Genomic DNA, 23,963 nt, shown 5'->3' on the forward strand with positions numbered 1-23,963 from the left:
TCTCTCCTGATTGAAATACATTATTGTGCCAACAATGATAATCCAAAACACTCTGAAATGGGTTGTTCTGTATAACAAGTATTTTTAGTTTTTATAGTTTTGGTACTTTTTTGCTTTTAATCAAGTAACATTTTACTTGTACATTACAATTTGTAGGGGAGTATTTTTACATTGTGGTAACTGTCCTTAATGACTTAAGTAAGATATTTGAACACTAATTTCATCACCAAATATAAGTCACATATAAAATATCCCATGCAGGTTAAGCAAGTCCAAAGTACTATTTATATTATGTTTTAGTTACAACGCATTCCTTGTTTTGCCTCTCTCTCACACATATGGAAACTGCACGACCCTTCACCCTGCTCAAAGATGCAGCAGAGATTCATGTTTGTAGAGGTCAGCTTGGTGTTAGCAGTGTGTGTTGCGTTGTGTATTGGTTTCTGTGGTTTAAATGTCTGGAATGTGAGTGGGCCTCTGACACAGCACGTTCCTCATCAGAAACCCACTCAAGAGTGCAGCACGATTGGGTTTACAGTACCACACAAATAAATTAAATGCTTAACAATACCCACTTTCTCTTAGTTTGTTGATTGGTTTTTATTTCTAAACGCCCCTTTGTGCCTTTCCCTTTGTTTAATATTGCCAAAAACTCTCATTCAGTCAGTGAAGTAGATAAAGGTCACTGACACATATCTTTTGTCAGTAAATAGAGGGTGTGTTTGGTCATGCCTTAATCAGTAACTACATCAACTGAATGCCTCAGGCAAAAAAAAAAAAACCCACTCACACAGCAAGTGGAGTATTTGGGATTTATTTTAGGATTAGAGAACAGTTGTCTCATCTCATCGCTATGGTCTGGTGTTAACTAAGCCGACAAATATAACCCACGTTTGCTCATGGACAGTCATTGTGTATTCACACATGTAACTGATGTTAAACAGTGGAAAAGCACTGGTGTTTGGTCAGTCATGCAGACTGTGTACACAATACGAATGTAAAGTAGGGAGATATAAATCACATACATGATGTAGCTTGATGAAACATTACTGTCGTTCGGATGAAGCTTGTTGGTATTGATTGGTGCTATGGATTTTTTTACATTTTTATATTTAGTCAAAGAAAATGTGCAGGTACAAAGCACTGCAGGAATAGCAGACTGTCCAGTGCAGAAATCATTTGAGTGGAACATTTACTTCAAATAAAGATTAAAAAAACTAAAGTTGTATCTTTATTATAAACTATCAACTAGGGAATTTAGAGATTGATGATGTGTATTAAACAAACCTCAGCCAGATGCATCCTAGAGACAGATAAGTGTTCTACACCTGAAAACTAGGTGACATTAAAGAAAGCATGAACATGATAGTGTGATGATGTAATTTACGCACTGAAATGGTGCGGACATGAAGAGGAGAAGAGATTTTCTGCCCGACAGCATGAAATGACACTTGTGATTGCTTGGTGACAGTCAAGAGTTGCTTTATGCACTTAACTTTACAAAGGCTGCATTAAACACGCACAGTGGACACAGGCACTGATTAAGTGACATGATAGAAACAGTATGAGAGACAACTAAACCAAATGGGATACGGCAGGTCCTTCTATACCAACTTTACAGACAATGTTCCAGTAGATACAGTATGTACAGCTATGGATTTTATGCTCCATAGGGTTAATTGAGGGCTTTTACAAGCTCAGATCCAGGCTCAATAATAGCAGAGTAATGGAAAGCACACAGTAGAAGGGATGAAGGTGAATGGTAAACACTAGGGTTGAGTGAACACTGAAAATTGAAGGACTATATTTTCATAGTCATTTAAAAGTAATTTAAAATAAAATCAATGAGACCTTGATACCATGATCAGTATTTATACATCTGGCATCTCTCACAATCCGTCACTATTTGTCAAGATGGAGAAATTAATGAAATGGACAAGTACATTCCCTTTGCTGTGTTGACACAGGCACACTATTGTTACAGTATTGATCGAGTAAATGAAAGGATGTTAGGCCTGTGGCAAAAATAAAGCTGATGTGATCTGATTATAGTTCTTCCAGTTCTAGTTCAGGTGACAGTGAGGCCTCCTAATATCCACTCTTTTCATCCATGTAGGTCAGTTCCAGTTCCTGGGCAGATTCTCGAGGATCCTGCGTCGGTGTGAAGGGTTTGTCACTCCTGCAGCGCATAGATCCTCCTCTGTGATGCCACTGTGGGATAAAAAAAATTACTTTATTAAAAGCCCAGACAAATCACACAGTGGTCATCTTTACATGTTATTTACTTATTACATCATCTTGTAATTTTTTTTAACATATCTGTGGTGCTGACATCTTTATATTGGTGTTGGGAAGTGATTTGTATAATTTGGGAGAAATACTGTGTTTTTAAAAAATTATTCCTTAAGCACTTTTGATTATGCAATTATTTGGTTATTATTCTTACATCATTAAAGGATCAATTATTAGAAGTTGGTGCCGCAGTGACCTTACAGTCATGCTGATTCATCTCGCTCAGATGTGCATGACTGTCACATGAATACTAATAATTGAATTAGGCCTATAAGTGAGTATTGCAACTGTCTTGTGAACAGACATTTCAACATACATTATGAACTGAATAAATGTATGACTCAATATAGGTCGGTTACCCATAAGTTTTCCCAGTTAATCATGTCATGTGTCCTGTATTTGGTATTCTGGTTTCTTTAAGTGCTTTAAAGATTTGAATGCATCACAGAGTGAAAAATACCAGAGCAGTGTCATTAGCGGTGGAAAAATAAAATGTGGTTTCTTGTAACAAATAATAGAACTTAAAGTGGTCTGTAAGCTCCAAGCAGCAATCACAATGTGAATAGTGAAGACAACGGCTAAGAGCATTTGCATTTTATGTAATGGCTGCCAGATGGTGGCTCGAAGAGAACTGAAACTGTACTGAAATGACTTATAAAACAAACATTCCTTCTCCTAAATGGAAGTGAATACATTGTTTTTCACACATAGCCTTTCCCCACTTCCTCTAGTTTTTAAAATTTTTTATTTTTTATTTAGGGACTAAAAGAGTTGCATATTTGGACGCATTTTCTAGATTAGTGTTTATACTAGCGTCACAGCTCGCTCGTCATTTTCCCAAATTTAGGAATTGTTCCTCGTCTAAACTCTAGTAATTGTGAAAAGTAATCACATGAATCACATTTTTTCTGTCCATCTGTGGAATGCAGTAATGGGATGATGTAAGTATGAAGGGTTATATCCACAATCATTGTACCTGAAATAATCCAGATCATCCCAACCATTGAGGCTGAGTCCTAAGGTGTATTTCTGCAGACCTAGTATACTGAGAAGCTCCCGGACGGTCTCTGGTGCACCTTGGAGGACAGACACCTGCATTGAGATAAAGCAGATAGAATTTATTTTTTATAGGGAACCAGGATTCACGTCTTTTAAAACAAATGTCTTTGACAGCATTGTCCCACCTCTTTCTCCCAGCCGTAGCCCCTCTCTCCATGCATGGTGGGGCCATTCCTATAGTTTGACCTCTGGTTGGGTATGGGTGGACTTCTCTGCTCTGTGGGGAAGAAGTCGACTTCACTGAGCGATTTGGCAATTTGCAAAGCAGTGAGGGAGTTGTCTCCTGTAGGCCCAGGGGGTTGCTGCCCCACTATCCAGGGAACAGAGGCCTGGCATTGTGGTATGGGAGTGGGCGTGTAGGGGAAAACTGATGGCGTTTTGGCTGTCCGGGTAGGATTTGTCCTTTCTGGAGGAAGTTGGTCCCTTCTGTTCTTTTCCCTGATGATTGCTGAGTGATTCATGTACAAGTTCCTCAGGTTCTTCTCTGGCAGTATGGAATCCTGGACAATATTTTTACCATGGTATTTGTCTCTAGGTTGTGTAGTCTGTTCCTGGTACTGTGTGATGGCGTTACTTGAAGGTGGAGGTATGGGAGATGGGCTTTTGGCTGGGAAAAGCTGATAAGAGTTGGTTTGGGATGAATGAAGTTCATTGGTTGGAGTGCACTGGGGCAGGATGGCTGGAATTTCAATTTCTGTAAAGTCTGATCTGCGGCTAGGTCTCCTGTCAAAGCCATGTCGTCCTGAGAGTTTTGGGAGCTGCAAAGCCTCATTTCCAGCCCAGATCACCTGAGGGTCCCTTCGCTGGGGGAGGGCCTCCTCCACTTTGCGTGCCACTGACACACCTTCGAAAATGAAGTAGGCAGGATTGGTGTAGCTGCTCGGGGTTAGTTTGGGAGGAGCTGCCGAAGACCTGCAACGAACCCATAGGTCTTTAATTTTATTATCCAAGTTATATATGCAGCATATGTTCCCATGTCCTTAATTATAACTGTGGTTTCACAAGATCTCATAACATATCTGCCACTGCTGGTTACAGCAATAAAATACACTCTGCTCAACAGATTTATTTGTGATTGTAAAACATCAAGTTTTGAAATCATTGCATTTAAGTTGTTCTGTTTAAATTTGGAAGAACAAATCACGTGCTGATAGCCCTCAGTCTTGAGCTTGATGATCCTCACAAGGATTTGTAGACTTCCAAAACTAAAACTATTGCTACCTAGAAAACAGACTTTTTTTAACAACTCAAAATAAGCTAAATGCTTTCTGGTGCTTTGTACTGATGCTTGGAAACATGAAGAGAATCTCACCTGTTCATCGGGACCCGTGTAGATACAGGAGACATGTGTCCCCTTACGGGAGCTTTATCGTCTTTCTCAAAACAGAACCACTCTATAAAAGTCAAATGACATAAAATGGAGAACATATTTCTCAATCAGCAAGACTTCTTCAGAAAGTGTGTGTTGTGTGTGAAGGGCAAAGCCTATGTAAGCACATGGTAATTTTGGGTGTGTTGTCGTTAGGCCTGACCTGGTGGCACAATACTCATCTGTCCTGTTTCAGTGTCTCAGGATGCATCTGGTCAGCGTCAGTCAATCAGGAGCCAAAAGAGGAAGCGGTCGATAGATACCAGCAAGTGTAAAGCCAAGCCAGGGGTCATTGAGGAACCAAATAGAGGAAGCAATGTGAGACTCATAGGAGAGTCAAGGAATGCAGTGACAGTGGAGATGAAGGTTTAGTAGGAAGTGATAGTGCAAGAAGGCAGAGGGTAGGACAGGAGCAGTTCTGGCTGACCCACCATAGATTTTCTCCCGAGTTCCTCGTCGGTCTTTGGGCACATGGATGCGGACCCGTCCTCTTATAGAGCCCATTTCCTCACCTCGATGACTCAGAAATGTCTCAAATTGCTCCGATGCACCATTAAGTGAGCGGAGAGCCACGCAGCATTCACCTACAAAAAACAGTTTATATCAGTGATGCAATTCACCCTGAGATACAACAAAGTGAGTCTAATTTATCCATCCAGATCATTTCAGAATGAATTTCTTCTGACTGGGATATGATTTCCTTTAATATTGACATACTGACTATCCTTCAGCTACAGTGGAAGTCAATGGTATTTGATTTGGAGCACTTAAAAGGCAGATATATTCGATAACTCAAAACTCTCAATTCAATATCTTTATCATGAACATTTTCTATTTACTCAGAGATAAGAAACTGCTTGTGTACCCGAGTGGTATTTAGTTACTGATAAAACTCTTCACATGTTTTTTGTGCCATTTCCAAAATGATGCTGCTAAATTCTTCAAATGTGATTTTGTGCCGTAAACGAAATGCCAAAATGACATTTCACTGACTTTGGGTGAGCTCAAACTGTAATCTGCAAACTGTAATCTGGATTAATAGATAGCACTTGTGGTTTGAGTTAAAAGTAAACACATTTTTTTTAATAATTTCATGTTCTTAGGCAAGGACAAAAGGGTGAAATAGGAGCAAGTTGTGTATTTGTGACTTGACCAACCGTATGACTCAAATCCATCACATGACTTGACAGACAGCAGCAGGTGCTGATCCTGGAGATACTCCATGTCAGACTTGATTGGAAGAAGCTATGACAGATGTACAAATCGCAAGTTAAAGCTTGACTAAAACAACATACTGTGTTTTCAAACATCTCCAAATGGACAGACTGATCCTCTGACCTTTGGCAGTTGTTTGAAGGACCAGGCTTGTTTGAGAAACCCGGGAACATCACAGCTCTGTGAGTCATTCTCACTCGAGCGGCGTGTCTCTGTGAAGGAGGAAGGGAGATGATTTCGACCACTGTGCCGCATAATGTTTTCAATAAGATGTGATTTTGATGTGATACTATACCTTCTAGGCAAGACGAATAAAACTCAATGAAGAACTTTGCTTTGCTGGCTGTCTTCACAATGGCCTCAATGCCTTCAAGCTCTATCCAGGCCCTCTCCATGCCTGAATTTGGATCTGTTGGTCATGAAACACCACATTGCTCACTTAATGAAGGGATTTAGTTATACTTCATCTGTGTGTTCATAGTGCCACAACAATGACGCACCTGTTTTGGTGCTGAACTGTGATGTCACTCCCACTTGAAAAGTGGCAAAAACAGGTGAGTGATCACTTGTGAAGATGTCATCTGTGCAACCTGGTAAGAGAACAATCCATCCATTTAAGTTATTGTATATAACTGCATTAATAATGCTAAGTATTTTATCTGTACTGTATCAAACATAATGTAACTGCTGTAAGGCAGATCAGATGACTAGATGTCATAAAAGGTGATTTAGGAAACAAAAAGTATTCTACCACTGTATGTTGTTATATTTTGATAGTTTGCTCAGGTTAGTTAGAAACAGAAATTCAGCCTGCATGAGAGGAAATGACTCTGTTTCTTTATGGACCACAGACCAGGATGTAGGGGTTGACCGTTTTTCATTTTGAGGGCTGCTCTCGTTACACAGTAGTTAGTACAATGAGAAAAAAAAGACCACAGATGTCTAATTTGAGAATGCTGGATTAAATCCTTTGGCTATGTCAGTCTTAGATGCTGCCTTTTCTTTGTTGTGTTTAGCATTTTATTTATGCCTTATTTACCACTGTACTTTTTTTTCTTTGAATACTTCTGCTTAAATCATCAGATCTTACCGTATGCCGTGCAAATAATGTGTGTGTCTGGGTAGGACTTCCACAAAATCCTATCACACCATGATGGAACATTGACTCGCACCTACAGAAAAGGAAATAGGTTATAAATCAAGAAAATATTGTGCATGTTATTTCTGCTTACACATTTTCATGCCACTTATATGTACAGTACGCAGTGAATGGTGACGTCATTTCATTCTTAACCTCCTATTTTTAGTGGTCATAGCTGCTGCTGTCACAGTCATCTATCCCTGCAGACTCCTTAAACAGGATTACATTACACACAAGAGTATCTTAAGAGGGAAGTCACCTGTATACTTAGAGTTCAACCACGGTCTTATCTTTGTACTTGTGCAGTACTGGTGCAGTATGTAGTATAGATTTAGTGTCACTGGCTAAAATACAATACACTTCCAGGTTGAAAGTATGACAGCAACAGACTAGAAAATGTTGATTAGATTAGAACATACCTTTATATGGGTAATATTAACTCAACAATTGTTACAATGCTGAGGGACTTTCAGCACTTCATCAGGAACCTGATGGAAGTGCCTGATGAAGATTTTGGATATACACATCATCCCATTTTTCTGAGTTGTTTTTGTATAATGTGGTTAGGGGAAATGACTCACCCCTGAAGTCTTGTACTTTTGCCATAGATAGCAGTCTCTGGAGCCCCGTTCATACCGGTAGGTGGGTGGAAATGTAATTTTCTCTTCCTCTTAACCATGATAAACAGAGAAACAATGCACAGTGATACAGAAGTAAGAAAATGTATTAAAAAAATCACTTTTTAATATTTATTTTGTAATAGTATTTATCAAATATGGCACACTGTGCCGATCAAGAACTACTGTTACTACTCTTTATGCATGTTATAATAACTACAGCTGCAATGGGTAATTACTTTCATTACCAATTAATCTGCTAATTATTATTTTTTTGATAAATCAATTTGTTTTGTCTATAGAAAGTCTGAAAATAGTGGAGCTGGCACAGAATCAGACATTTGTGTTTGAAAAGTGAATCATGCTGTTAATTACTTAGCAAAATAGTAAATTAATTGTCTGTTAATCAACTAATCATTTCAACTCTGATAATAATAATAATAATAATATCAATAACAAATATCATCTAATATAACATTTTTACTATAGAAAAATGAAACTCACTAAAATGGAGAAAGGCCTTCCTCTTGTGTCTCTCTCGGGTTAGCTGGTCTGCACACATGAGCTCCTCGAACTCCCTCTTAGACACGTGTTTGAGAATGTCCTGGAATTGATGAGTAGTGGTGACAAGCAGTGACATTAATGTGTGAGACTTTTTAATTGACTTGCTGCATGTGCAACTATGTCAGTCTTCAACGGTTCAACATCAGAGCAATGTGTTGAAAATAGTTGTAAAATTATAGATGTTTATCAGTCTGACCTGTACGTCCAAGTCCAGCCTGTAGTTGAGGTCTCCACACCAGAAGAGGTGAGTGAAGCGCATGCTGATGTCAAAGGCGCCAAGCTGTTTGTCGCCCAGAGAAAGCAGTCTGAGGATGTCAATAAAGTTCTGGTTCCTCCTGAACATCACATATATGACAAAACACAATTGTAAATCTTTTTAATAGAACATATAAATCAAATGGGTGGAGAAACACACATGTACACATAGTTTACCTAAGCACTTTCTCACTTCCAGAGGTCAGGTGGCAGTTAACAAACCCAAAAGAGGTTCCATTAAAGAGGAAGGAGACGCCAACGGCTCCCTTGTTTCCTGAAACAACAGAAATACTCAACTTCAAACCTCCAAGGTCATAAAAACACATCTTGTGCTTCGTAATCATGCACTGATATTTTAGGCTGTCAGCCATGACACTCTTCACTTTCTGTATTTTCTTTTCTGTGTTTGTGATATTTGATATGATGTGAGATTATAGAGAGCAGCGTACCCAAAGTGTTGCCCAAACCAGTCTTCACACTGGCAGTGTTCACATGGCTGATGCGACTCTCGTGCTCCAGCTTCACAAACACAGCCAGCCTCATATTCCAGAGGGACTGCACTGCCACCTACAGTACATTTATCCACATTACAACCAATGATAGGAACAGATATAACTATACCACTTGAGATGTCAATTGATTTGAGCCATTTTTCTAAAGTCAGAAAGATTTCAGATCTCAATACATCAGAACACCATATATCAACCAAATGATATTTTCTTGATACAGCTACACAAAAAACACTGATGATAAACAATCAAGAACTGTCTTAGTCCTTTCCTATTATCTGAAATGGTGCTGAGACATCTTCCAATGTGTGTTCCTTAACATTATTGAAATAGTGTTATTATATATACATATATATACAGTTTTATCTTAAAGTAGATGCCACTTGATCTGATTACATTATGTTCTGATCTTTTTACCAGTATGACTATATGATATGATAAAAGTCCTGAGTTATACAATGTTAAATTATTTGATTCACTTTTTTATTACTATAACTGTTGTTCTTACAGTTGTTCTTGTCTAAAAATAAATTGTATCAATTTATACTGATTGCAGGTTTCAATTGTCCATAATTGGTGCTTGTTTTTTGATATTTCTTCATGACAGACAATGAACTCTTGTCTCGATTTTGCTGAATGGATGAAGGTCTGTGAAAATACCCGGGACAAGGATGGAAAGAAGTTTAAGACTTTACTTTTCTATCCCTGACAAAGTCTGATACGATATGTTGGTTTTAAAATATATTGAAGTGTTGTCAATAAACCTAAATCTGTCTAACTAGTCTGGGGGGCATTGCAGAGTAAACTGATATTATTAGTTGATATTGAGCTAGTTTGTCCAACAAATTCTACAAATAATGCTTTAAATGTGAATGTTTTACTATTTTTGTTTGAAAGTTAAAAAAGAAATATGTTGTGGTAATATTTTTCATGAACCTTATTTCATCAACCTTCTGGCAGTCCCAAGGAATTATGTTGCAGGTGTAGTTTTTTACTTTGTCAAAACAATGAAAGGTATTATTTTATTTTGTTTATGTATTTCTTTATTGGTTATGTAAAGGTATTCTTTGTTTTACATAATTGTACATCTGAATGTTTTGGCAGAATGAATGCTGATTTAGAGATTTCTGTTATTAGCATTTGAAAAAATGTAATTAGTGTTTTGTTTTGTTTTTTACTGACAACAATTCCTATATATAGAGAGAATTATGTTTAGTTAAGAGTTAGATGGCTACATTACTGACAACAATAGATCTTGGCTTGGTTTGGCTTTGGTGCCTGTTTTTCAGTTTGTGTATTTTTGATGTGATTTTAAAATGAAAACAACAAATTATTAATTATTAATTATATTATCAGGGAATCTTTTCTGGACATGTTAATGTGTATTGTATGGTAAACGGTATAATGTAATTTATTGGATAATGTACCCTAAATATACACACGATTCACTGGCAGAATTAAAACAGAACAAAAGGTGAATTACTTGTTTGAAGTCAATCTGAGTATAGCTGCGAAGGGTTGCTTTGATATGTTCAGTCCACTCTTTCTCCCCTTGAGGGTTTTCTTGAGTCCCCAAGGCATAGATGTCATGGGGCAGCAAGGCGATCGACTCATCAGGAGTGTGTCCCAAACCACAACAGGTTACCCATGACTGTAGGCTGCGAGGAGGAGGTGAACTGCCTGTGTACACAAAAAACCATGCTAAATGATCAAAATTACTCCTTTAATTTAATCTTTAGTGAGTCTCACAGTGAAAGAGGCTGTCATCACATTGTTTCTTACCCATATTCCAGGTGCCAACGAAAACAGAGATTAGGTCAGGTTCACTCAGCTGAGAGTGCCTGGTTTTCATCAGCTGGAGGAGATGGCAGAAGGCATCACGTTTCTGTAAGAGATGACAGTCTGTCAGTGAATTGCAGGTGAGGAAACAGTCGATTCTAGTTAATAATAAAACATAATTCAGCTTTACCCGTGCACTCTCAAACGTCATCTCCCGTGGTGTGCTGTGGTGGCTGTCGACCACCACGCGGACCTTAGCTGGACTACTCTGAAACTTGACAATCTGAAGGACTGATGCACAAATTCATAAGCCAGAAGACAATAATACAATACATCTGCGAGCAAGAGAAGAGTTGTATGCACTTGAAAATATATATAAAATGTCCTTACTTCTGTCATGTGAGACCCTCTCTATGCCAAATGAGGCAGCCTTCCTATCAAAGAGCACCACTCCTACATCCACGTCCACTGAAACAGTCTGTCTGCCGTAGCGCACCATCTTCACCTGGACACAGAGAGAAATTCCTGGTACATTAAAAGAGTCACAGTCACTTCTGTTATTTGTGGTATGTATCATCATTTTAAATGGATAATGTGACTGAATAACAAGCTATTTCAAGAATTTTTCAGATTTGCAGGTAAAATGCTTCTTTCTATTTACCTGAAAGGCGTGGACTGGCAGTTGCCGAGCAGGGTTCTTGACAGAAGTTGCATTGGTGGGCGCTGGTTCAGGAGGAGGTGGGTTAGGCTGCACTGCCAGATTGTGATTGGTCACTGCATCTTGTAGCGCTTTTAATACCTTTATGACCACAGAAACTTTTATATGTTACAAATAAGTTTGGTTATCCTTAAATCATTACTCATCTAATACTGAGCGCAACTACTAAAAGTTAAACTACTGCAACAAATGTGTATTATATCAATATCCTCATAATAATGCAGACGCAGAAAAGCTGGGGAGGTTAAAACATATCAGTTGATATCACTTTGTTGAAAAATAAGATTTGTTTCCTGTGTTTTCTTTACATACCCTTTTCTCGAGTGATGATAGGAGGCTGACCAATGCTGAAATCTTACACAACAAGGTGTCTATCTCCATCTCCGGACCCTTGTTCCAAAGACACAAGTTAGTTGAGGTATAAGGGTGTTAAGAACAAAGCAGATTTTACAGTTTTTATTTGAACTTTTCATACATACAGTACTGAGATACCATTTTAGAAATTCTATAGTTCATTTTGAGTTGGTATCGTACCTGTGTCTTTGTGTGTGATAAAGAGCAGCTAGGATGGTCGAAGACCTTGGCCAGGGTTTCCAGACTTGAGAGAGTCATGTCAATCTCACTGTAGATCAGATCAATGCACAATTGACCATACAATTTAATTAATGAAAATTTTCCAGTATGGTTTTTTGTGAATTAAACGCATAGCGCAGACCATTTAGAAATACACGCACTAAACTGTAACAATCTGTACTTTGCAAACTGCTTCTGGTTTTCACTTTCAGTTCATCATTAACAATAAAAGCAAGATAATGCTAACCTGTTTAGGCCTTGGCAGGCAGTGCCCAGAGTGCGCTTGAGGTGGCAGAGAGTCGTTGCTCCTTTATGCACATTCTCAATGTCGAGAGGCAGCTCGCTGAAGAGGTAGTCGTTGAGCAGACCAATCACCTCACATGCAGTACTGTAAACGAGATAATACCAGCAGAATTCAGACAATGTAAAACTGTGGAAGCCATTTGAAGTACACTGTTGCTTAAGTTTGATACCTCTTAAAACCCTCTTGGAAAGGTTTGAGAAACAGACAGGAAACAGCAGATAAAACTGTACATCAACAATGTTTACTAATAAACCACAAAAAAATCAAAATAGCAACAGTGTGTCAAATGTTGCTTCCTCTAACTGCTCTATGCTCGATTGCCATCAGGTGCATATTTAAATGAGAAAATGTTTTTTATTAGTATACGTGACAGCTGGCTAACAATAACGTGACAGTACAAATCACTTCACATTAAAATATCTGATATATCCACAAAAAATAAAAATCTTAGATAAAACGCAGATATGTTAGGAAAAAAACATGAATGAAGCATAGATAGGAAAGACAGTATGCAAAGGGACATATTTGAAAGAGAGTTTTGAGAGATGGTAACACTTTCACATTCAAGCTAGATAATCATACCCGGATGTGTTCAGTTCCTGTAACTTATCCAGGAATGGGGCATGAGGGGCTGGTTTGGCTGGTGGTGCTGTGACAGGCACCATGTTGACAAAGGCTAGACCTGGAGGCGTCTTCTCATCATCTGTGCATACATGAAACATAAAACCATGCATTAATAATCATCATCATGTAATATTGATGCACAGAAAGGACAAGCTTTTGTTATAAGAATGTGTTTGTTTACTGTGTATGCATGATTATAATAACAACTAGCGGGCTCACCTGAGCTCTCATCCCCGGTGTCGGTATCACGGGGAACAGGGTAGAGCAGAGGAGTGACCAGGCCTTTGTGGGGATGCTGGTACCCCAAAACCAGGTCCTCCAATGTCCGGAAACAGTTTACCTGCACTCCCTGTGTTGTCTGTTAGCCACACACAACAGAAGTCAATCATTATATGCGCTGTATAAATCACATGAACGTGTATGCATGCTGAGTCTGTCGTTTCTTGAAACATAAACTGGAAAGGCCATAGACACTGTAAACAAATGTACTGTAGATGACAAGAAACACATACTGTACAAACACACAACACACTGTTGTTGCATTCATAAACACATCTTTGAAAGTTTAAATAATAAATTAAATCATATTTGAGCTTTCCTTGTCTTGCTTTGTGTAAGACAAAACAGAGCAAATATGTCACTATTAAGAAAAGGTTGTGCATAAAAGGATCAACGATCAAGGATGTTTATTGTAATTCCAGCCATGTAGATACATGGAAGAGAACGAAATACAACGCTCAGGTTGTGCTGACCATAATAAAACATAGAATAAAATAATGAACATCCACACAATAATCAGTCAATAAATAAATAAATGAAAAATAATTTAATAAAGTGAGCAGCGCAATGTGATGGCAAACAATAAAATGTTACAGACCGGGAGACATTATCACAGCATGCCATGTGGAATATAATAAATAGTTAGAATCACAATAAAAGTAGCAGCAAGATGGTAAGAGTAGCAGCATAATACAGACAGACAGTAGTAATAATAAACATATAATTAAAAGGTATTGTGTGTGTTCAGACAAGATATTGTGGTCTACAGTGTCATGACCTTGCTAATCGCTACAAAGTTTAAAATCAAACTCAACTGCAAATCCACCACAGTTCAAACATGTGGTTATGAAAGAGAGATGATAAAATCTCTCACATGAGGTCAGTAAGAGTTTTTATGCTATCATTTAATGTTTATATATCAAATTACATGCGTTAAATTGCACAATAAATCAAACAACTTTCCAGTTTATATTTGTATACTTTAGTTTTAACAACTTTAGTTGTTAGTGAATTCCCCCATGCAGGAACTCCCCACTCCTCTTGCGTGATAGAACAAAGCAGAAGTATCTATTTGCATGACAGAAAAAGACACATACAGATGACTTTCTGTGATCAACGGCGTCCCATGGGGATTTAGAAAGCCTATGCCTTGCACCCCACCGGACAGAAGACATTATTGACAGCTACTTCCTGGCTAAAGCAGCAAGTAGCTGTCATGATCACTGCGCTCCAGCATTCCAAGTCAAGTCTAAGACGCCTCCAAAAGACATGTAAGAATGTAAGTTTTTATATGCACGCATTCTCACATTTATGCCACAAGAAAAGAAGAATACTCTAAACTTCTAAACACTGGCAAAAATGAAGATGAAATAAACACATGTGCTGTGTACAAGTACTAAACCTATACAGATCTTCCATTCACATGCACAAAATAAACATGATACACATTAGACTACAATATCGAGCAAGCTCTTTTCCTGTGTCCCCGTTTTAGTCGTTTGTTTTCATTTTGCGGTTAAAGAAGCCGTGTTTTGGCTTGAGCTACCCGTCTGTTTTGCCAGGAACTCTTCAAATAGTATATTTTATGCCACAAGGAACTCTTGAAAAACAATTAAGAAAGAAATGAAAAGTAATAAGAGGCAGTGAGAGACAAAACGGGCCTAAAAATATCTCCATGGCCCTCTTGGAAAAACAAAAAGGCAGCATGCGACTTGTGAGTTAGTGGAGCAAGTCCAGTGAGGGAAAATACGTACTGGAGGTTTATACCGATGGCAGTGGAAAAACAACTGAAATAGCAACAGAGTTTAAGGTCGTCTTTTGAAGGCAGAAGATTTTTTTTTCTAAGTCAGAAGTTTGAAAACAACCGACAGGCAGTCGTAATTAAACTCGTTATTGGAATTTAATATGCAGACATGGTTGGAAACGCCACAGATGACATGAGGTTTATGTGTTTATTTCACTCACTCTCACACTTCCAATCACCCACTGTGTGTGTTTGCAAACTTTCCGGTCGGTGTGCATTTTTTTAGCGTCTAATAATTAGGTCATTTTCTGACTAAATGCCCCCCCCCCCCCCCCCCGCAGTGTATGAAAAACAGACACAAACCATCACTGGCTTCAACTGTGCCACGTTCAACGGATTCATTATGTATAATACAAACACCCTCATATATACACATAATAAATAAGCACGCCCATCAGTCAGTGACCTAGTGTGTGGGTAGAGTAGGAACCTCTGAGACATAAAAACTATTCTCCTCTGTACTGCTGAGCTCATGTGTCAAGCATGCAGCCACATGGCAGAGATACCATTCAAACAACAAGGCTACTGCAGTCGTAACAGAGCCTGTACAGAAAGGAAACACAAACATGTTCCTGTTCTCCTTACAACAGGCAATAACAAACCATTGTTTGATCCCGCTAGACTCCATCTCACCAGCTATGTCTCTCTCTATGTGTTCAGTTTGTGCCAAGATTTCAGACATCTATTGTGTTTCCTTCCTCTGTTGTCCTTGGTCAGGCAGAGGGTTCAGCACTGTGTGGTGATGACCACTCACCTGGACTGCTAGGAGGCCGTCTGCATCAGGAAGAATACGATAGGTGTGAACATGACGTTGGAACCTTTGGAAAACCAAAACAAATCAATTTTATAACTGACATAGCAAGTTACTGAGCAAATATAACCTTAAAAAGGTGGAATATAGTTCAGTTTAGTGTTGAAATAGGGACCAAATAGGTGGTGGTTGTTGGAGACACTGTAACTTCCTGAACAAGGTGCCATTCATTTTACAGATCACTAATGATCAGGCTTGTTTTTGGTCTACAATGTGTGAAAGAAACTTAAATCATCCCCATCAGTAACATCAGAGAAATTAGGTTCAGGCAGCAGGTAAAGATAAGAGGCAGCTACTGTTCATTGCATTACCAAAGGGGAACAATAACAGCAGAATCACTGAATACAAATCAAAAGGGAGGAGGAATTTAAGAAGCTAAAAAGGAGAATGAGATATTGAGAGAAGAACGAAGGGAAAGAGGGAGCACTGCGAGTGGACCGGCTCAGCTTTCAGGAATGTATCTGGCTCAGGCTGAAGAGCAGTCAGCATAGTGCGGTCGCTGGAGCTCCCGCCCTCTTTCAGGGGCCCCAGGGAAGAAAGCGGGGTAAGAGGGGAAACAGGGAGTCCAAAACCTGGGTTTAACTGGGGGAGATGGACTATGTTCACACAGGACAATCTGACTAGTCTAGAGAGGGTGTATGTGTAAAGCTGGCCCTCGTTTTTCAGCCATTGCAGTTCCAATGTGGCCTGCCGGCAGATGATTGGGTCACTGATGGATATGACAGGGGGAATGAAGCTGCTGATTCAATTTGCAGATGAGGACATTGTGCAGGAATGTTGAGTTTATGAATAGTTTCCAATCCTATATGCCAAAATCTAAAAGTTCAGGTCTTAATTAGGTATGATCTTACATAAAGTAGAGCTGCTTTAAGCCATATAGAGTAACATTCAATAACTACTGCAAAATCATTTCAAGTGAGTAAGAAGAGTCACACCCACTTAACTGCTTAAAAGGACTGCATTTTCCATTCCTTTTAAGTTACGATATACACTGTATACGTTTGTAGAGCTGAACATTTACAGTAACAGCTCCTTAGTACTAGTATAAAATGTAGTCTAAGTGATCATAATAGCTTAAAGTGCCTCTTACAGTCAATTATGTTTCATTGTGGCAGGTAAGATAAACTGTCTGACCTATAAGTAGGTGAATTTAAGTGTGTGTGTGTGTGTGTGTGTGTGTGTGTGTGTGTGTGTGTGTGTGTGTGTGTGTGTGTGTGTATGTGTGTGTGCGTGTGTGTGTGTGTGTGTGTGTGTGTGTGTGTGTGTGTGTGTGTGTGTGTGATATACTCACAGTAGGCACAAGGCATAGGCTCCTGGCACAGATTCACTGTCTCTCACTAGGTAGCTGCCATCCCTCCCTGCCCGTGCCAGCAAGTCCTCTGCGTGCACACGGCTGATGTCACGATGATACCATGCCGCCGTAGCCATGGCAATCAATCTTGAGAGATGCGTTAACAATAAGGATAATCCACATGAGGTGAGGACTTTGACATAACACACACACACACACACACACACACACAGAAGTTTTCTGCTCAGAGGACTTCACGTCAGATGTCAGTGTCAGTGTGTGTTGAGTGCTCTGATCTAGTGCTTATAACTTTCCCATGATCCTTTTCTTCATGATCAAAGTCTGTGTAAAAAGATGATCCAATACCTTGTTTATATCAGCTGGCACTTCCTGGGTCCCCGTTTGTTCCCTCTGGGTCACACATCCTGTTGCACTGGAGAAATATCCAACCGATTTTGCGGTTTGTCCACAATAACAACAGCCTCCTCCTCAGCAGAAGCTCCAGTCTACCTTTCTGATAATATCCTTGTGTAGAGAGACTCAGTTTCAGTTTTCGCTTGCAAGTTTCTGAACCCAGGTGGGTGTGTTGCTCCAACAAACACAGACCATCACAGCAGCAGTGCGAGGGAGGGAGGGGAGAGGAAAAACAGCGAGAGGTGCTGCAGAGTCTGAATGAAGCAACCGGCCCTAAGGCAATGACGGTGCCTCTAGCTTAACCACAAACACAAGCCCTCCTCTTGTCCCAAAACAAAAGCCCCACATGCAAACAACAGGAAAAGAAGAACCAAGAATGGCAAAACAAACAAATGAGGCCGCACACGCAGCGCCCACACACTCACACACGCACACGGCAGAGACAGAAACATACCAGATGGAACTCAGTCAGCACTAAAACCAGACAGGCATGCAACAGAAACCAGACTAATTCAAATGATTTCCCAGCTCTGTTGCCATATAAGGGAATAGGAACACCCTCCAAAAAGTTCAACTGATGACTGCACTTGTCTTTGGTTCTTCCAGGCCCAAATTCCATTTACAGTGTGTCTGGTTGGATGTGGGCTGCTCCGGGGGTCTCACTTTCATGCTGGCTGTTTGCGTGCTGTCGTGTGTGTCTTGTCAGAAGCGTCCTGTCCGCGCTGGTGTGGTCTCCAGCGGTTCCTCACAGTGCTGTCAGAGCAGAGGGAGGGTGCAGACAAGAAGAGGACAACCCCGTTAGAGCGCAGGGCAGACAGAGGAAGTGACTCGACATTCCAGATGGCGGACATAGCCAGGAGAATTCTTGTGAGGGGCTCAACTTCACCACCAGTGTGTGAAACAGCAGACTACTTCCTTTCCCTCTCTCTCTCTCACACTCTCTCTCTGCACCCGTCTGTTTTCTTCTTCCTCCCTCAGCCCCTGCCTTTCCTCTTCCCTGAAATTCAAAACAGAAAACTCAGCTTTCCTCTCATAGTTGAGCTGCCAGGCTAATCCTCAGTTTCGCTCACTTGTGTTTTTATCATCGTTATCTGTAGACACATTTGCTTTCTCTCACTCTTTCTCTCTTTTGTCCCTGTCCCTAAACTTCCCTCCTTCCCTTTCAGCCCCAAAATCAGCCTCCATATGGTTATGATCAACCCTCACTTTCTTATTTTTGCCCTTCAAGAACATCAGCCCTCCTACTTCCCTCCTTCTCCATTAGCTGGAATAGAGCTCTGTGGGATGCTGTTTGGTCCCATATTTGCTGTTCTGCCTCTCACGACTCAGCAGAAATGTGCAGACCACCGACCGCAGCCCCCATAAAACAAATAGACACCAGCCCATCCCCATCTGATGACGTATCTGCTTACCCTAACGCATCAATTTGTTTGGTTGTTGCCATGAGAGTTCTCTACAGTACATAACTAAAAGGTATATAAATGAAAAATACTGCATGATTCCAGATAACTTGTAATTATAACTTATTATTATTCATATAAATTGATGATTTAACGTATATTTTAATTACAGTACATGTTTTGAATGGCGATAGTGATTTCTTAACCCATATCTAACTAATCAGTCTATTCATGGCTTCATTAGGTTGAAAGGAATCAGAAAGGTTTTTTCATCTTAGCCCACTTAAGTCACTGAAAATTTCAGTTAAATTTGGTTCGGACCTACTCAAAAAACTATTTTGTCTGTCATACATCTGAACACAGTCTGTAGTGAAGATCTGTTTCTAGTTGAGTGATGATAACATTGAAGGATATTGAAAGATTATTTTCCTTGTAGCACATTTGTTATTCTCAGAAACAGCAATGGTTGTTGACTCCTCTGTCTCATCTGTTACTCTATCCAGTCCAACCAACTGCTTTGCTTATGCAAGCACGGATTCGACAGGATACTGAGACAGACACTGAGAAGGCAAGATGTACACTCTAAAAACTGCCTGCTAACTTTTATTTTCCATGCCGGCTGTCATATTATTGAGCTTAATTAGCATTTTTTGATTAACTTCAAGAGATGTAGTTTTGCTGCTGTGGAAAGATGTCGAAACACTTATGTGTAATCAATTTTATATAATCAAGGCCAGGAAGTAAGCCAGGATTTGACTGTAGAGCCAAAATAATTAGCCACAATAATTAGTTGAGTAAGTAGCTGATAACTGTTAATAGTAGTAGTGTCAAATGACAGTTGCAGAATATAGTTAACAGGTAAGTTCCCTGTACCTGCTGAATATTTAGTCTGAGTTCATATGTCACTCAAAGCAGTGATGAGGATTATAGTACTCAACATAAGTCTGTGTTGAAGGTTACACTGGAAGGAAACACCACTTCACACCGTTCACCATCAGTCATAAGGAAGCACTGGTTGGCTCACTATCTGATTAAATGTGTTCCCTTTTGCAGCAAATACGGCATCACTGCCTCAGTTTAGCAACACACTGAAGGCCGTGTTGTTAAGGAATAGTAAAGCCACAGTGCCGTAACACACTGGGTCAACTTAGCGGTCCACTTTGAGGAATAATGTTGACTGTCTATATAAAGCGCTTGCCTAAAATGGCACCAGCTTAACTGTAAGGGGCTTATACAACCTAGTGCAGCTAAAACTGGGGAAAGAAAAGTCAAGAGAGAAGAAAATGAGATTACCTTAGTTTTATTTAGTGTTTTAATCCTGGCTAGTATTAAGTGGTGTACAAAAATACTATTCTGTGTGGGTGATGTAAACAAAAATACAGTATTCCCTCAGCTAATTCATCAATAAGACAAACCGCTTGGTCTTGGTATTAAATGGCTGTGAGGTGTAAAGGTTTCAGGCAATGCTGTTTCTCATCATCTACCTCAAACCAGATGTTGTTTTGTGTGGTCAGTAAAACACACAGGCACAAGCTGTATCGAAATGACTGTAGATGCCTATAATAGACTTGAGTGGTTAATACATTAATGTAGACGTGCTACAATACAGAACAAACAACTTTATTAATCCCACTAGGGGCAATATGTCTGTTTGTACAACACAATAACATACAAACAAATAAATAAAACAATAAAAAGCAAACAAAAGGGATTTAAAAACCCACACCAGAGAACTGTGTAGAGGATAAAAGCCAATAAATAAGACTGATAAATAAGCTTGATAAACACAATGAAAAAATCAGATAAAGCATTCACCAATAATGACAATGGTAAGACCCACAGGTCATTTGATAGTTGAACTGCAGAGGGAATGAATGATTTAGAATAGTGGTTAGTTTTACAAGCAGGCAAAACATAACAACGCCCTGATGGCAACAGAGAAAATTCACTTGCTAGAACAAGCCTAGAGGTGGCCAAGATATTTGTGGCTTTCTGGGATATTTGTTGGTTGCATAAAGAATTCAAATCTCTTTGTTTCACAATATGAGTTGTTTCCGGGTTACACAGGTAGCGTGAACGCCTTCCGGTTAGAATGAGGTTGAGTTTTCAGTATCTGGTGACAGAGCTGTTTAAATAGTTGTAGATTTGTTTTATTAAAAGACTTGAAAAAGAAACAACACAGTATGTTCCAATACTGTTCCTATAGAAGTGTTTGTGTGCTTTTATTGGAAACACCTTTTTCAATCTAGGCAACAGTTCATACTGTTCATACAGTTCTCCTGTCTGACCTTTTTGCTAAATTGTGGCTGTTATTTACATGTTACATTAAAGCCTCATGTTTCACCTAAAAGAAGTCACTACTCCCACCTATTACCACTCTTATGAAACTCTCAATTTGCTCTGAATTACTTGCAATAACCTCTGGTTCAGTGTATAGTCTTCCAGTCACAGTTGCTTAGCATTACTGGATTTCAATGCACATAGGTGAATATAAAATGTATATGTACTGCACTGATAAAGAATGATTGGTATCAAGTTTAATGCATTGACCAGTTTAACATTGTATTTCTCTACCATCTTCTAGCTGCTGACCCATCAGTGTACCATAGCACTGTCCTGTCTGTCCAGCTTTAAAGAGATCTCAAACCTCGTCCCCATATGACAGTTCAATGGAGGCCAACAGTAATTCATTATCCCCATCTACTAGGGTGTCACAATCTTCCATAAAACCCATCATCCAGCTACCTCATTAATCAATCAATTACACCTAGCTGGGAAAGTGAGAAGATCCTCCACCAGACAGATTTACCTATATCACCTCAGTGCCAATTCAAACACTGGATCGTGTGAAGGATGATGCCATTGAATGTGGGTCCTGACCTGCGGCGACTCCGGCGAGGCTGAACTGCTGCCTCTTCTCAAGATGAGTCACTTGCTTCACAGAGACCAGGTCATAGTGCATTCAGGTGATCTACGTCAACTCAAGGTAGAAATTGCAGAGTTTATTATCAGGGAGATATTCAATTTATGTGCATCAATCATTTCAACATATTTAATGATGTTAAATAACATTTTAAATAATCATTTTCATAACCATAAACTGTGGTATTGATTGGCATTATGACTTTATAATCAGAGTGATGCTAGTTAAAAAGCCTTGTTGCTTGCACAGAAGTCAGCAGGTCACTTAGAGTTCTGTCAACCTGTCATGAGCACAGCTTGTACAAGGCTTGGTAGAGAAGCCATCTGTCATCCTGGATACAGTAACCACCAAAATCCAACTAATACCACTCTACTCCTGCCTAAGCCATAAGAAAGGAAGCCCTTGAACATCCATGCATAGTCTATCTGCAAGACAGTCTTTTGACCTTAGTGAGGTTCTAATAGCCTCAAGTTTATTGTCATATGCATAGTAAAAATACGGACGTTCAGACAATGCAATACAATTCTTACTTTGCTGCTCTCCTTACACACAATAAACACATGAAAAGGATGCACACAACAATAATATATTAAAGTTTGTTTTTTTAAATAAAAATGCGAAGAAGAATAAGATTAATTTAGATGAAAAAAAAATTAAATAAGCAAGAGAAGTGCCAAAAAAGTTTTAAAAAGAGTTAAAGAGAGTTAAAATTAAAAAAAACTGTTAATTGTAATGTGACTTTGTGCTTTGTGTAAACAGATATGATCAGTGGGGATGCTGGACAGTAGGTAGTGCAGCATTAAGTGTGTTGTATTGTTTATGTAAATTATGTTATATAATAATTACACTGTCTGAGCATTTATCATCAGGCCACTAAAACCAATATTTAAACCAAGTTTTATGATCATGGTTCTTAAATGGATGTTAAGGGAAAGTGGAAAATGTGCTGCACTACTATTTAAAAATAACGTCATAGGAATAGAAAAATCTGATTATTTATTTTCAGTAATATAGAAAATTATAAAAGACCATCTATCGTGAAGTTCAGTCTAAACACAGGACATCACACACAGGACTATATCTGTCCTACACCCAAACACTCCACTTGCCTGTATACGTCCCTGGGGTTATTCTTTTAAAGTCACATACTCAACATTATTTTTACACGTGCTGAGGACCAAAACAGTAGCGTTCTAATGAATTAATCAGATTGTCTCTTAAACAGTCCTCTTTGAGAGCCTGTGTAAGCTGAAGGGAGGGATCCAAGGTTGGGAGGTTATAGTATAAAGGCAAACACTAGGCAGTGATTGGCAAACACTGTACGCTGTCAACACTGCCAGATTACAAGACAACAGAGAGGACTCATTGACAGAACTGAGCACACGGTAAGTGAGCCACAGCACATTAGAAATAGTTGAGGAAATGATAATTCAACAGTATGACAGTATATCTATTGCACAGAACAGAATAACCATTAACTTAACATTTTTTCACTGGTGTTACTTCATATTTTATGTGTATTAATTACACTGATAGAAAGATGCTCTTTACACGAGAAGTTAGCCAAAAGATAATAATTGTCCTACACTGAACAATTATTATTGGTATTATCAGTATCAAATGTTTTTTGCTTTTTTTAAGATTTTCTCCGGCATAGACACCTTTATTTGAATGTAGAGAGACAGGGAATTACGGGAGACAGAGGGGGGTGTGACATGCAGAAAGGTCCGCCGGCTGGGACTCAAACCAGGGTCCGCTGCTTCCGACTCTTCTCACCCTGGAGACTCTCTGTTTGAACTGTTGTCATCAGGCAGACGATTCAGATCAGTTAAAACAAGGACAAACAGATTCAAACACAGCTTTTATCCTACAGCAATTACTACACTCAATACTGCTAATTAATTATTAAGTAATACTGTTTACAACTGACTGTGAAATAAGGATGTGCAATTACAAAATGTAACTTTATGTGGGTATAGTTGGGCTGTTTTTATATATTGTATTTATTTAACCTTTATTTTC

General features: G+C 39.1%; 1 protein-coding gene across 1 annotated transcript; it reads right to left on the reverse strand.

Moving 5' to 3' along the window:
* Window positions 1–1,437: 1,437 nt before the first annotated feature.
* On the reverse strand, window positions 1,438–17,598 carry inppl1b (inositol polyphosphate phosphatase-like 1b). Its single transcript, XM_062425376.1, has 28 exons — window positions 17,571–17,598; window positions 17,205–17,351; window positions 15,857–15,920; window positions 13,239–13,377; window positions 12,978–13,098; window positions 12,339–12,479; window positions 12,053–12,140; window positions 11,831–11,908; window positions 11,462–11,599; window positions 11,191–11,305; window positions 10,991–11,091; window positions 10,804–10,906; window positions 10,505–10,701; window positions 8,962–9,079; window positions 8,690–8,786; window positions 8,454–8,592; window positions 8,198–8,297; window positions 7,658–7,746; window positions 7,026–7,107; window positions 6,436–6,525; window positions 6,231–6,344; window positions 6,059–6,147; window positions 5,878–5,965; window positions 5,152–5,304; window positions 4,664–4,745; window positions 3,477–4,263; window positions 3,269–3,384; window positions 1,438–2,211 (listed from the first exon to the last, which is right to left on the reverse strand). Exons 2-28 carry the CDS (start codon window positions 17,339–17,341, stop codon window positions 2,118–2,120), a joined length of 3,660 nt encoding a protein of 1,219 aa, XP_062281360.1. The 5' UTR covers window positions 17,342–17,351; window positions 17,571–17,598; the 3' UTR covers window positions 1,438–2,117.
* Window positions 17,599–23,963: the final 6,365 nt, after the last annotated feature.

The sequence above is a fragment of the Scomber scombrus genome, chromosome 9, assembly GCF_963691925.1.
Source record: "Scomber scombrus chromosome 9, fScoSco1.1, whole genome shotgun sequence".
NCBI lineage: Eukaryota > Metazoa > Chordata > Actinopteri > Scombriformes > Scombridae > Scomber > Scomber scombrus.